Consider the following 15,588-nt stretch of genomic DNA (forward strand, 5'->3'; position numbering starts at 1 on the left):
ATGATACAATAAAACTTTTAGCATTATAGAAAAGCTATGAGTCCACTGGGAATAAAGTATTTGGAATTTGGATAATAAAAAACAATAGTGTCACTTCCGTTACAGTTTCTAGAGTTTGGTGTCCGGCCTAGGGATGTGGGTGCTTCCTTGTGGTGGAGTCTGGGCTCCTGTGCCTGAGCTGTCTTCCTGTCAGCTTAAGGAGCTTGGCTTGCTGGAAGGGTGGCCAGGGCAGGCTCTGCTGCGTGTGTGTGTGTGTGGGGGGGGGGGGGCTTCTGAAGATGAGAACTAATGTTTTATTTTATTATATTACTTATTTTATTGTTATTCCCTCCCTCCCTCCCTCCCTTCCTTCCTTCCTTACTTTGCCTGGGTGCTGTCTCTGAGCTTTTCAGCTCAAGGCTAGTGCTCTACCAGTTGAGCCACAGCGCCACTTCTGGTTTTCTGGTGGTTCATTGGAGATAAGAGTCTTGTGGACTTTTCCTGCCCCAGCTGGCTTTAAACCACGATCCTCAGCTCTCAGCCTCCTGAGTAGCTTAGGATGACAGGTGTGAGCTACTGGCACCCAGTTTTTATTTTCTTTTTTTTTACCTGACAGAAAAGGGATGAAGGAAGAGGGGAAAATGGAGGCCTGTGGGCAGGGAGGAGGGGGGAGGAGAAAGGCAGGGAGCCGAGAGAGGCCGGTCACTTTCACCTCTTGCCAGCCTGGGTTGCAGATGCGTTCCTGCAAACATTTTGTAAGCTCCCGTTCAAGGTACTGTTTGCCCCTTCTGAGTAGAGCCGGGGGCGGGGGGGGGGGGGGGGGGGCTGGTCAACCATTAATCTCATTTGACTATCTGGCCCTGTGGACTCTCTGGCCGTGTGTGGCCGTGCTGTTCTCTGCGACATCTGGGGTAGGGACGCGGTTCTCCAGCACCGCTGGCCTGGCCCAACATGGAGCAGAAGGAAGTCTTCCTTCTCCTTCTTTTATTTCTGAAATCAGGTAAGGCTGGAAGGTTTGGGGCGGCTGTGTCGTCATTGCCCCTCCCCCGCCCCCAAATTAGATGCACACTTGTTTTATGGGCAACTTGGTTAAATGAACTTCATATTTCTGAGAGTTTGTGGTTCAAAATCCAGGACTGTGGACTCTTCCAGGTATCAATTTAATCTCCCTGTGAATGCTGCTGGGAAGGGGGGGTGTAGAAAGGAAGCCAGCACAGAAAACAATGGGAGATTTTTTTTCAGATCCAAATGTCTGAGCTCATGGAGGTGACAATTCTGTTGGAAAAAAAATGGTCAATGTAACTAATGGCTGCAGAGATGGTTACTTTGTCTGGTTCTCAGGGTGATTAAGTTATATTGGCTTTTGTTGTTGTTGTTAGGCGGTTATCTTCCTGTAACATTCAAATCTGAGCAATGAAATGCTGCTCTGAGTATATTTGACTCCTGGCGGATCTGTGGAGAGAGACCCAGCAGGTGTCTGTTGGCTTGGTTTGAGGCAGGCTTTCCCTGGGGAGATGTTTGCCTCTGGTGCCTGCAGCAGCCATATGTATCTGTGTTGGAAATGATGTGTGCACATAGTAATTCAACAACTATCCTTTTAGGCCTCTGGGTTATCCCAGACACATTTTGTTGGTCTTTTTGTTTTTGCCAGTCCTGGGGCTTGAACCAGGGCCTAGGCACTGTTTCTGAGCTTCTTGTGCTCAAGTCTAGCACTCTACCACTTGGGCACCACTTCCGGCTTTTTTCTATGTATGTGGTATTGAGGAATTGAACCCAGGACTTCATGCATGCTAGGAGAGCACTCTGTCACTAAGCCACATTCCCAGCTCCTGTCCTCCCTCCCTCCCCCACTTCCCCCGCCCTGGCACATTTTTTGGGGGGGTCCGGTCGTAGGGCCTGAACTCTGGGCCTGGGTACTGTCCCTCAGCTCTTCAGCTCAAGGCTAGTGCTCTACCACTTGAGCCACAGCACCACTTCCAGCTTTTTTCTTTTTGCTTATGTGGTGCTGAGGAATCGAACCCAGGGCCTCAGGCATGCAAGACAAGCACTCTACCACTGAGCCACCTTCCCCAGCCCCCTGGCCCATTTTTATACACACGTATGTGTGTGTATCTTTCACTAATACTTGCTATGTTGCTTGCGGTATAGGCAGGCTATTATATACATGAAGAAAGCTAGACTTAGGGAAATCAGAGTGCGGTTGGAGGCAGGCTCAGTTAGTAGCATGCTAGCCAGTGAGCAAAAGCATCAGGTACTGAGTTGAATCCCAGTCTTGAACCTCCTCCTCCCCACCCCCCAGAAAAAGAGGATATCAGAGTTTTGGCCTATTGATCAAATGTCAACATCAAAGCAGAAACTTGGAATTAAACCAAGGATTTCCAAGAAAGAATCTGGTGGTGTTTTCCATCATTCAAGTTGCTTAAAAGGTTAAAAAAAAATCCATCTTCTAGCCGTGTGACAGTGGCTCATACATGTAACCTAGCTTCTCAGGAGGCTGAGGTCTGAGGATTCTAGTCCCCCCCCACCCCCCTTTTTTTGTCAGTGGTGGGGCCTGAACTCTGGGCCTGGGCGCTGTCCCTGAGCTCTTCAGCTCAAGGCTAGTGCTCTACTTGAGCCACAGCACTACTTCCAGCCTTTTCTGCTTATGTGGTGCTGAGGAATAGAACCCAGGGCCTCATGCATGCAAGGCAAGCACTCTACCACTGAGCCACCTTCTCAGCCCCTGAGGATTCTAGTTCTAAATCAGCCTAGGCAGACAAATCTTAGAGACTCAATCTCCAGTTAACCAACAAAAAAGCCAAAAATAGAGGTGTGACTCAAGTGTAGAGAGCTAGCCTTGAGCACAAAAGCTGAAGGACAGCACTCAGGCCCTGAGTTCAAGCCCCAGGACCAGCACACATACGCACAAAATTATCTTCTAGGTATGTCCATTAATTTGTTTAGTTAAACAGTTTTAGAGGCTTAATTTTAAGGTACAATCCACAGTATACAGGCTGTCCATTTAAGACATGTTGTTCAAGGCTTACAGAATATTCAGGGCAGAATATCCAACTATCATCAGTACCATGAAGTTTAGAGTATTTTTATTTCCCCCACAGACTGCACTCTTCATGGCCATTACCCCCAATCTACAGACCCTGAAATTTTTTCACCTATTTTCTGTCTTTATAGATTGGCTGTTTTGGACATTTCATATGCAAAGTATGATGGGTGATAGCTCTTTATGCCCACATACTTGAAATTCAACCTGTAAGTTATCAGGTAAACTTTAACAAGTGGTTGTTTCTGGCTAAATACATATGAGTTTAGTGGGAGCCACTCAAAGAATGAGAAAAAAATTCAGAGCAGGAAAAGATTAAAAGAAGTTTTGGGTGGGAGGTTAAGTGTCTTCTTTCAGCCTATGGAAACTAGTGCTGAACACAGTGCCAAACTTTCCTGCAACAAGGTAACAAATATCTTAGAGAGCTGGAGGGAGAATTCTCTCATCAACTCTTTGGAAGGAAAGTACTTACTCTCATTTTCCACAGGAACATGACTTTTACCATTCCCAGTGTGCTTAGATGAGAGGAAAGTGAATTCTTTTACAGCTATCTCAGAGAGAGAAGGATAAACTTCTTCTGTCTCACACCCCACCAACTTCTCTTTTAGACAGACAAGTTTGCAATCATGAACATACATTGTGATTGAAAACAACAACTCACACTAGAATCAAATGGACCACTTTGAGAAACACCCACATTTAAACTATAATATAAAAAGTTTTGTCTTACTAAAGATTTGCTCAATGTTTCTTTGTCAACAAATTATATCAGAAGGAGGGGGAAAAAAGGAAAAAATTGGGGGGAAAATTTTAAATATAAAAGAAAAAATAATTCTCTTTTGGGATATTTTCTTGGGGCTTCAGCTTGTAGGATGATCTTTGCAGCTCTATGCTATAAAACATGATGATGTGGCATAATTAAAGCTAATTTAATTTAAGGTTGCTATAAATGGGGGGAAAGCCTCATTTTAAATATCATGTATAGCTTGCCCTGGCTCACCTTCCAATAATTCTCTCTCTCTTTTTTTTTTTTGGCCAGTCCTATGGCTTGAACTCAGGGCCTGGGCACTGTCCCTGAGCTTCTTTTTGCTCAAGACTAGTGTTCTACCTCTTGAACCACAGTGCCACTTCCAGCTTTTTCTGTGTATGTGGTACTGAGGAATCGAACCCAGGGCTTCATGAATGCTAGGCATTCTACCACTGAGCCACCTTCCCAGCCCCCCCAAGAATTCTTTACGAAGGTTAACTTTATAGAGTACACTTCATAAATGCATTGTCTGCTTTTCAAATCACACAGTATCTGTAGAACTTGGCAAAGTGTAATTCCTCTTGACAATGAGACTTCAAATTGTGATTTTTAAAAAAAAGGGAAGGTAAAGACATTCATATGAGCCTAAAACATCGATTTCTCCATGATCGATTCCACCACAATCAATTCTACAATTCTTTTATAAAGGCTTTAAGTGTATTTGCCAACTGTCTGTTGTATAATGCATGCTTCCAGTTTGGGGCATGTTAAGGTAGTACGGCAGGGCAAAGCGGCGGATGCTGGGGAGAGCGGGTGCGGGGGAGAGCGGGTGCTGGGGAGAGCGGGTGCGGGGGAGAGCGGGTGCGGGGGAGAGCGGTGTTCATGATGGTTTTGTGTTTTCCCACTCTCTCCGCCTGTTCTTCTCCCTTCCCATCCGGATCACTCTTTGACCCACTCTATCTGGCTTTGGTCCCCAATACCCCCTCAGTGGTCAAGGTTCTGGGGTTGCCTAATCCCATGGAAACATTGCCATCTTCTTTCCATTAACCCTTTGTAGCCCCTCAGTCCTGTGAAAGCCACCAGCAGTAGAGGCAAAGAAGAAAGCTGAGTCTCCAGGCTTAGCAGAGCCCTGGCGCGGGGCAGAGCCTCGGAGCTGGGGACCTGGGTCTTTAGAGGTGAGGCCTCTCTGAAGGCCCTGCCGTGCTCTGCACATTTTGTCTCACAGAGAAGCCCGGCTAATATTTATCCCAGGCAAACATATGTTTCCTCCCTTATAAAAAACTATTATTATGCCAGGCGCCAGTGGCTCATGCCTGAAATCCTAGCTCCTAGGAAGCTGCGGTCTGAGGATTGTAGTTCAAAGCCAGCCCAGGCAGTCCATGAAACTCTTATCTCCATTAAACCACTCAAAAACGAGAAGTGGTGCTGTGGCTCCAAGTGGTAGAGTGCTAGCCTTGAGCAAAAGAGCTCATGGACAGCACCCAGGTCCTGAGTCCAAGCCCCACAACTGACAAACAACAACAACAACTTTGCTATAAAGGTGATATAGAGAGGGGTGGCACTTAGATAAGTCAGGAAAGGAGCACATTTCTTTTTGGACAATGTCACTCTTTCCCTCACTCCCAGTTTTCCCTTCTTATTCACATCCACCTGTTTTGTTGTTGTTTTGCCAGTCCTGGAGCTTGATCTCAGGGCCTGGGCACTGTCCCTGATCTTCTTTTGCTCAAGGCTAGGGCTCTACCACTAGAGACACCGCACCACTTCTGGCTTTTTCTGTTTACATGGTACTGAGGAATCGAACCCAGGGCTTCATGCATGCTAGGTAAGCATTCTACCACTGAGCCACCTTTCCAGCCCCCTACCCACAGTTTTACAGTTTGTTTTCAACATAGTTTCTAGTGAGTACCACTGCTGCATTTGCTCACCCTTTCAAGCCCTGATTTTTATTAATTCCCTCTGAAACAACAGAGCCACCCACACGGACAAATGCCTCATGTATTATTCTTGGAAAGCATAAATGGTTGGAAGTCAAACAAGAGACCCCCAAGTTCCAATTGCACCAAAGACTGAAGAATCAAGATGCGTTTGGGAAAGACAGCTGTCACCGAGAGTTCACCCTGACGTGGCAGTCAACAGCGAAAGGATAAAAAGCAAATCTTACTGAAGTTTCCTATCCGTTGGTATAGCAACCTAGAGGCCACTTCCTAGCGTGGACCGGCTAATCGTGCAGTCCAATTCTTGTGTATTGCCACCCGGGGTGGGTTTTTCCCGGCTACCATCTGACTCATGGGCCTGGCGTGGACGAGGCAAAGCGGCTGTGTGAATTAACAATGATGTTGTCAAATGTTCTGCCAGTGGCTCTACTTTTATCTTCTGTTTTTTAGGCCAAGGAGGCTCCCTGGATGACTATGTGAGCACTCAGGGGGCTTCATTGTTCAGCATCACCAAGAGGCACGCAGGGGCCAGCAGCGTAGCCGAGTGTGCGAACCGCTGCGAGGAGGAGACAGCCTTCATCTGCAGGTACTCGCCGCGCACGCTGCTGTCCCAATACCCTGCAGCCCAGGCTCCCCACAGCCTGTCCACACACAATGCTATTCTTTTATTTTGCCAGTCCTGGGACTTGAACTCAGGGCCTGGGCACCGACTGTCCCTGAGCTTCTTTTGCTCAAGGCTAGCACTCTACCACGTGACCCACAGGGCCAACTCCAGCTTTTTCTGTGTATGTGGAACTGGGGAATGGAACCCAGGGCTTCATGCATGCTAGGTGAGCACTCTACCATTGAGCCGCCTGCCCAGCCCCACCCTGCTGTGCTAATGGCAAGAAATTTTCTCACAGACTCATTAACAGAAATAAGCCGGGTGCCCGTGGCTTACACCTCTAATCCTAGCTACTAAAGAGGCTGAGATCTGAGAATCACAGTTCAAAATCAGCCTAGGCAGGAAAGTCAGTGAGACACTGATCTCCAATTAGCCACCCCCAGAGCCCAAAGTGGGGCTGTGGTCCAAGCAGCCGAGTAGCAGCCTTGAATGAAGCAGCTCAGGGACAGTGCCCAGGCCCTGGATAGAAAGGCAAAGGGGGAACTCATGGGGTTGGGGTTTGAAACTCTTTGCTCACAATCTCTGAAGCCCTTTTTCTTAAAGTTTATTAGTGTTCCCTTTAGCAAAATGCTGTGAAAAGATGTCATTTATGTTTATACATGACAGAAACATTAACATGAGCTCCAGGTTTGTAAATTTTTGATGCCTTTACTGGGGCTTGAACTCAAGATGTCATATTCTGGCTTAGCTTTTTCACTCAAGGCTGGTGATCTATTACTTGAGTTCCATCTCCACTTCTGGCTTTTTTTTTCTGAGTAATTGGATATCAAAGTTTTTCAGATTTGTCTGTCTGGGGCTGGCTTTGAACCAAGATCTCAGCCTCCTGAGTAGCTAGGATTATAGGCATAAGCCAGTGGTGCCTGCAACTCTACTTTTTAACACCATCATCCCAAAGACTTACAGGAACTCATGTAAATAAAGGTGTCATGCACAAAGCCAAAGAAAAAAGATTTGAGTTTGAAGCCCTTTTTGATTTAAAGTGTGGCTAAAGAAAGCAGAAATAATGACATTTGTGGAGGTAGCCAATGTGGGCATTGCTAAGGGCATAAGTGATGCATGCTTTGTAGAGGTTCAGAGGATAGAAACACTGCTAAGCCTTGAGTAGGAGGATACTGAGAAAACACAAGAGAGGGCAGGTAGGCATTCAAGGCAGCGAGAGACAGTCCTGTACCCCTGACAGGAGCCATGGAAAGACCAAACTCACGAGCCCAAAGACTTTATGCAGGTGGAGGAGTTGCAAACGTAGGAGGGGTGGTCTTGAATACTTGGCTAAGCAGGAAGGACCATGTAGCAGGACCACACAGGTAGGGAAAGGAGGGGGAGTGGTTTTTCATTTGTTTTTTGGTTGCTGTAACAGAATACCCGAGCCTGGGTAATTTACAAAGGAAAGAAGTTTATTAAGTGTGTGGTTCTGGAGGCTGGAAGTTCCAGCCCAAGCAACTGCTCACAACAAGGGCTACTACAGCAGGGCAGAAAAGGGCAGAAAGCAGTGAGAGAGAAAGGGAGGCAGTCCAGCCTCTGAGCAGGCTGGAAGGAATCTGAGCTTAAATAAGCAGAGTGAAATAGAGCAAGATCTAACCATTCTTCCTAATGCTCTCATCACGTCTTAAAGGGCCCACACTTCAGCAGTGCTACGCTGGGGACAAGGCCTCCTCATGAGTTTTGGTGCAGATGGATGGGGTAGGAAGCGTAGCAGAGTTGCAGGGGGAGGGGTAGAATGTAAAGTCCAAAAGGAGATGGGCAAGTTGGGAGTGTGAAGGTCAAATAGGCAGACCATCTCAGTCACAAAATAAATAGCCAGCACTAAGGAAAATGAATGAAGCAGGCTCATGCCTGTGATCCTAGCTACTCAGGAGACTGACCTGGAGGGCAGCTGAACAGAAAAGCCCACAAGACTCTATCTCTAATTAAGCAGCAAAAAGCCAGGCTGGGGACATGGCTGGAGTGGTAGAGCACCAACTGTGAGCAAGAAAGGCACATGAACACAGTATTTGCATAAATATGAAATGAGTGAAGAAAGAAGAGAGTAATTGAAACAGAAATAGAGGAAATTTGGGGACAGAGAGAGAGAGCGAGCGAGAGCGAGAGTGTGTGTAAGGGTTTGAGAAACAATAACAAGAGTGACTGCGGTGTTGAAGCATTCACGATCAGACCACTCCCCATCATGCTGTGACAATGGTTCTGGGCTCACAGAGCCACCCAGAGATCTAATTACCTTTCAAGCAACTTCTTCCTCCCCAAGGCTTGATTTCCATCCAGGGAAGGCTTCATGGTGTCTTCTGACCCTTCTGCAGGTCATTCCAATACCACAGCAAAGAGCAGCAATGCGTGATCATGGCTGAGAACAGCAAGTCTTCTGGGATCATCAGGATGAGGGATGTTGTTCTGTTTGAAAAGAGAGGTCAGTGGGAATCCTGTCCCTTCCCTTTCCCCTCCCCTTCCTCCTAATTGATGGGCTCAGCCAATGAGGCCCTAGAAGTAGAGACATTGAATTCTGGGTAAGGACAGGTTTTGCCACCAAATCAGCTATGTGAGAGTGAGTCTGTCACTTCAGATCTTTGATTTCCTTTCTCTGTCTCTGTGACCCTGAAAGTGAGATTCTCAAAACTTGACTCCGAGAGAAAGAGAGAGAGAGAGAGAGACAGATAGAGAGACAGAGACAGAGATAGAGAGACAGAGACAGAGAGACAGAAAGAGACAGAGACAGAGACAGACAGAGACAGAGAGACAGAGAGACAGAGACAGAGACAGAGACAGAGAGACAGAGAGAGTACATGCGTGCCAGTCCTGACACTTGAGGCCTAGGCACTGTCCCTAAGCTAGCGCACTCTTACCACTTGAGCCACAGCTCCACTTCTGGCTTTTTGGTGTTTAATTGGAGATAAGAGTCTTGCAGACTTACCTTCCTAGGCTGGCTTTGAACCAAGATCCTCAGATCTCAGCCCGTTGAGTAGCTAGAATTACTGACACAAACTACCAGCACATGGCTTGCAATATTGTCTATTGGAAATGTGCAAAAAGAAAAGTTCATTTTCCTAGTTTCCTTTAAAATGCAGACCAAGAATCTTTTTGTTCAGTCCCACTGGTCTGGATTCCAGTGGGACTCACGCTGCATTTTTAGAAACTCCAAAGTGTCATTAAATGGACATAAGATCCAGATGAATGGATTGCATTTAAAAACCACTCTTACATTCTAATGCTGGCCAGGAGATGGATAATTGCAGGAATACAGCTCCGCAAGTCCACTGTATGTCACAGGGGCAGAAGAAGAAACTTGCTTTTCTCGACAGTGTGTGGCAATGTTTCTAATCTTACTGCAAAATTCTACATATGCTGTTAGGATTATTTCCTCTCATATTCCAGAGTTCAGTGAGCTGTACTCTTCCTGGGACTCTTTCCTTGCCTCTGTCTCTAATTTTATTGTTTCCTATTATCATGTATTAGTGTACAGGAGGAATTCATTGCTCCCTATCTACCTATGCTTACAATGTGTTTATTCGACTCACCTTCATCTTTAACTGTTGTGATGAAAGAGCATATGAACTCTAAACAGAATCCATTTCTGTGGTTACTTCTCACAAATTGTAAAGAATGAGCTCAATCTGTTCCCCAGATTTTTGGTTAAAAGGAGAGGGGAAGAGGGTCAGTGGGATGTTCTCCAGAAACGTTAACATTGAAATATGTCACTTGTAAATGGTTAACCAGCAGCAGCACAGGGGAGCAGCTGGGCTTGGTTTGAAATCTGAAGTTTGGAGGCTTGAACTGCTTGTTTTCCAGGGAGCAAAAGGTTATATAAACTCCGGTAGGTACATACAAACAAGAGCGAGGCGAAAAGTCAAAGGTCAGTCAGTGTCCAGTCTTGCTTCTTTGCTAGGGAATATGGGCCCGTTGGGGCTAACCTGGAAAGCAGGGGATTCTGGGGGCAGTCAGTGTCATCATGTCCCTGTGACCCCACCCCCCACACCCAGAGCCAAACCACCATCAGGTGCTGAGCTTCTGTGGTCATGACCCTCGGCTAGGCTGGCTGCAGTGGCTCACACCTGTAATTCCAGCTACTAGAGAGATAGAGTTCAGAAGGATCACGTTCAAGACAAGCCTGAGCAAAACGTAAGCCCCTCATGTCCATAAACAAGCCAGGTGTGGCGATTCACGTCTGTCAGACATGGTCGCTTGTTGCGTTTCTGAGCACCGTGCGGGTTTCTTTCAGTGTACCTTGCAGAGTGCAGGACCGGCAATGGGAGGAGCTACCGGGGGAGCACGGCCAAGACCAAGGGTGGCGTGGCCTGTCAGAAATGGAGCGCCACATCCCCACACAGACCCAAGTAAGACTCTCTTCTCTGTATTCCTAATGATCCCGTTACATCGGAATCAAAGCAGAATGGGTGCGCAGAGGGCAGAGAGGGCATTCCAACGTGGACGTAAATTAGTTCAGCTCCTTACAGGCCAAAAGCAGAGAGCAGTTGCTTTCTGTGTATGCTGTTCAAAGAATTTTCTAGAATTACCACATAGAAGAAGGCCTACTGAAAAGAAGCAATAAATTTATAAGTTCAAGGCCACAGGGAGAAGGGACCACAGGCAATGGGGCTTAGGGTGGGGCCTGTCTCAACCAAGCAGGTGTAGATCATGAGATCTAGCCCCGTGAGCGCATACTGTATGCACGGGAGAAAGGAACACATGAAATACGGCTCGCTAGTATCTTTGTGTCTTTCTGTCCCTGGTTTGGTGACAGATAACATTTTACATTTTCTGTCACGAAACTTCTCAGACAAATTGCATTTGTTGCTTCCCCGAGAGAGGGGCAGATGTAATATTTCCTGTTAGCTGAGGTAAAATGCTGAGCTAACTATGGGAATCCAGAATGTCAGGCATTCACAATGCTCTCTCTGAGGAGCTGAGTCCCAAGCTGGCGAGGTTTCTCCCAGGAGAGGCAGCAGGAGCACTCCACCTTTCTAGACCCCACGTTTTTGTGCCCTTTAATTAATTAATTAATTAATTAATTATTTTTGTGCTGAGGCTCGAACTCAGGGCTTCAGGTTCTCCCTTGCTCTTTGCACTCCAAGGCAGGTGCTCTAATACTGGAGCCACAGCTCTACTTCTTTTTTTTTTTTTTTTTTGCTAGTTAATTGAAGCTAAGAGTCTCATGGACTTTTCTGCACAGGCTGGCCTTGGATTGTGATCCTCAGATCAGGTCTCAGCCTCCTGAGTAGCTGGGATGACAGGTGTGAGCCGCCTGCACCTGATCTAAACTGCTCTGATTCTTACTGGGAGAGATGAAATTGGGCATTCGAAGCCCATGTCTCTCCTGTCTGCTCCTCCCCCTCCCCCCGGCCCCCAGCCCTGTCCCACAAGCAATAAGGACGGTAAGGACGCAGTAAGGGTGGTAAGGACACAGTGTGGCAGGTGTCAGTCGTGAAGGGCCAGGCCTCGCGCTCCAGCGAGGAGACAGCGCCTCCTGCAGGCTTGCGGGCAGCACGCTGGCCTCCAGAGGGCCAAGCACTCTTCTCTGTGTCCCACAGCTACACACCCGAGAAATTCCCGGCCGAGGGCCTGGAGGAGAACTACTGCAGAAACCCAGACAACGATGCGCTGGGGCCCTGGTGCTACACCATGGACCCGGAGAAGAGATTCGACTACTGTGACATTCCCGAGTGTGAAGGTCAGAAAAACCCTTGCCCACCCGCCCTTCACCTGCAGCGGATCTATCTTGAATTTTTTTAAATGATTATGTTTATTTCTATTTTTCGATGTCTGGGACAGACACCAGGGCTCTGTCCCACTGGACAAGGCCTCCCCGCTGGCTTCCACCCCGCCCGCTGCCCTGCCATTGAGCATGAACACGTTCCATAAGTTCTTTGTGGGCCACATGCAGTTCTTTTTTTGTGCTAGTACTGGGGCCTGAACCCAAGGCCTTGTGCTCTCGCTTGGCTTTTTTGCTCGAGTCTGGTACAAAAGGCTGAGCCATAGGTCCACTTCCAGTGGTCTCTAAGGTAATATCCCCAGGGATATTATTAAAAATGGATTAATATCTTATATTTCAAAGCGGAGTGCTGTATTCACATCTTGGGAAAGAAGAAAAATTCACTCTGGTTTCTAGTGTTGGCCTGAATTATTATTATTTTTATTGTGAAAATACTGTAGAGAGGGGTTACAGTTAACAAGAGCAAGGTAATGAGTACATTTCTTATCCAGCATTGTTGCCTCCTCCTCTGTTTCCCCTTCCCAGCCCTTCCATCTCCCCCCCCCCCCGTGCCCCCTGAATTATTTTTATTAAAATGATACCCCACATGTATAACTATAAAATTAGGCCTAAAGTTCTTAGGCTCAAAGCACTCATGCAGCGCAAAACTCCAAATGTATTTGTAATTAAGTAGCTTATTAGACCATGAAAATACAAGCAAATAATAGTAAATGAATATTTACGGTTTTATGGTTTAAAGCTAGACAATGAACCAGCGTTTATATTAGTCATCTTATGTATCTATTTAAAAATAGTCCTGCGGTTTAAACCCAGGTCTTCACACTTGGTTGAGTGGTGCCTTACCACTTGAGCCAGGTCCCCAGCTCTTTTTGCCTTCATTATTATTTTGCATTTGGGATCTTGAATTTTCCCTAGACTTTGATCCTCCTGTTTATGTTTCCCAAGTGCCTGGGATGGCAGGGCGACCCAGCACGTCTAGACGAGACCTCCAGCACTTTGTGTCTACCAACTGGTCTCAAACCAAGATCCTCTTAGTCTCTGCTTCTCAGGTAGCTGGGATTACAGTGTGAGCCTCTACACTCTGCCAGCAATCTTTATTTTAATGGCTTCATCAATTTAAGGGTCAATGCTAAAAATTGGGGAAAATGTCTTCTTTTCCTATTTCCATCCATTTATTAGACTAAAGAGAATCGATAGAGGTGGGATTTGTGTGACAATGTGGATGTTGTAGCAGATGACAACTCGCATCCCCTTTATTTATTTGAATAATGGAGATGCTTTATTTTGAACAGTGTTGTAGGTTATTTGGCCATGAGAATGAGTGTAATCCAGCTACTGAGGCGGTGGAGGTCAAGAGGACTGTAGTTTGAGGCTAGCCTGGGCAAAAAGTTAGCAAGACCCATCTCAATCAATAAGCTAGGTAGGGTACTGCATACCTATCATCCCAGTTACTTAGGAGGCATAGGAATGAGGATCATGATTTGAGACTGGCCTAGAAAATAATTTGAAAACACCAAATGGACTAGGGGCATAGCTCAATTAGCAAGTAGCTGCCTAGCAAGTACAGAGTCCTGAGTTCAGACCCTACCACCACCTGAAAGAGAAAAAAGAAACACCGTGGATGCATGGCTTTTGTGTCAGGTCTGCAGCTGTTACCCTTATTACTCTAGAAAAACAAGATAGCTGTTCCTCACGCTGCCTCAGTCTGCGACTCACTAACTCCAGATGGAAGCTCTGGGGTTTAAGTAAATTAGAATGAAAGAAAAGGAGTGGCCCTGCTGCTCGACTCCATGGAAAGAGAGGCCTGCGGTCACGAAAACTCCAGCCAGAGGATCTGGGGCAGGGAGTTGAGGGGGCGCTGCCTCAGTCATCCACCAAGGGATTGATCAGAATACTTTCAGAGAGATTTAAAGATGAGTACTGAGGAGAAGAAGCCCAACTCTTAAAAACTGGAACCCTCCTGAGAATACAAACAACGCCCATGTCTGCCAGCCTAATTCGTCATGACTATCATCCGTGAAGTTGGCATTGACGCACACACGCTAATTATGCCATTTGAAAAGGGGAGAAACGAATTGGATTGTAGTAGAGCATTCTGAGTTTCCAAGCCGTTCTTGGAAATGGCGTACGGCAAGTGGAAAGCAGGACTTGAGACGTCTTTAGTGGGATTCTAGTTCCTGTTCTCTTTCTTCTTCTCCTTCTCCTCTTTCTCCTTTTTTTGTGCTGCTCGGAGGTATAGGCACTGTTCCTGAGTTCTTGTGCTCAAGGCAAATTCCCTACGACTTGAGCCAGAGCTCCACTTTCAGCTTCCTGTGGTTAATTGAAGAATCTCACAGAATTTCTGCCTGGGCTGGCTACGAACCAACCACAACCCTGAGATTTCAGTGTCCTGAGTAGCTAGGATGACAGGTGTGAAGCCCCCCGGTGCCCGGCTCCTGTCCAATTTTGTATCCATCTTTCCATTTCTCTCTTCCTCTCCTCCCGTCCTCCCCGCACTCCGCAGAGGAATGCATGCACTGCAGTGGAGAGAACTACGAAGGCAAAATCTCCAAGACGGAGTCTGGACGTGAATGTCAGGCGTGGGGCTCTCAGAGCCCCCACACCCACGGCTACCTTCCTTCCAAGTAAGTCTCGGGCCCATGGCCTCCGCCGTCACTGTTTGGCAGGGCCTCAGGAGGTGAATGGGACCAGCGTGGGGTGTCGAAGCTGGCATTTCCTACCATGCTGTACATGAAGGCTATGCGGCGGCTACTCCGCATGGTCTAGGGGCCACACCTTGGGATTCTGCATGCACGTAGCACTCAGCGGGCACCAGCCCTCCCCAGGCAATTAAATGCGTGCTCATCATCAAAGTTGTTGATCCACAAAGACAAGTGTTTAGAGCTGTTAAAATCCTTCCTGTCCATCCTGTGTGCAGATTTCCAAACAAGAACTTGAAGAATAATTACTGCCGGAACCCCGATGGGGAGCCTCGCCCGTGGTGCTTTACCACCGACCCCACCAAGCGCTGGGAGCTCTGCGACATCCCCCGGTGCGGTGAGTGTGGCCTCCCGGTGCACGTGGGCTCCTGAGACGCAGACTACACGCGACCCAGGGGTTTGTGGGATAGTTATGCTTTTTCCCCCCTTTTGTCAGTCATGGGGCTTGAACTCTGGGCCTGGGTGCTGTCCCTCAGCTCTTCAGCTCAACCACTTGAGCCACAGCGCCACTTTCAGTTTTCTGGTGGTTAATGGGAAGATAAGAATCTCACAGACTTTCCTGCCTGGGCTGGCTTCGAACTGCGGTCCTCAGATCTTAGTCTCCTGAGTCGCTAGGATGACAGGTGTGAGCCACCAGCACCTGGTTAATGCTCTTGATTTTACTGTCCTTTTAAAATAGTTTACTGGCTATGCTAGGTACCCATAAGAACATCTATTTCTAGTTCAGATCATTCTATTTTTTTCTCCCTATCCCATCTCAGGTTCTGGGATGACAGCTCTGCTATTCTGCTCTTTCCTGGGCTCAAGGATGACGTCACACATGCGC

General features: G+C 47.2%; 1 protein-coding gene across 1 annotated transcript in view; it reads left to right on the forward strand.

Annotated features, from left to right (window-relative positions):
• The first annotated feature begins 856 nt into the window (after positions 1-856).
• Positions 857-15,588, forward strand: part of Plg (plasminogen) — a 33,294-nt gene continuing 18,562 nt past the window's right edge. The window contains exons 1-7 of the mRNA XM_042689764.1: positions 857-979; positions 6,152-6,287; positions 8,660-8,766; positions 10,573-10,687; positions 11,882-12,021; positions 14,567-14,687; positions 14,981-15,099. Coding sequence (XP_042545698.1) covers positions 931-979; positions 6,152-6,287; positions 8,660-8,766; positions 10,573-10,687; positions 11,882-12,021; positions 14,567-14,687; positions 14,981-15,099 — 787 coding nt within the window. The 5' untranslated portion in view covers positions 857-930. The remainder of the gene's footprint in view (positions 980-6,151; positions 6,288-8,659; positions 8,767-10,572; positions 10,688-11,881; positions 12,022-14,566; positions 14,688-14,980; positions 15,100-15,588) is intronic.

Source organism: Dipodomys spectabilis, unplaced genomic scaffold, assembly GCF_019054845.1.
Source record: "Dipodomys spectabilis isolate Male_0828 unplaced genomic scaffold, ASM1905484v1 ptg000126l, whole genome shotgun sequence".
NCBI classification, from domain to species: Eukaryota; Metazoa; Chordata; class Mammalia; order Rodentia; family Heteromyidae; genus Dipodomys; species Dipodomys spectabilis.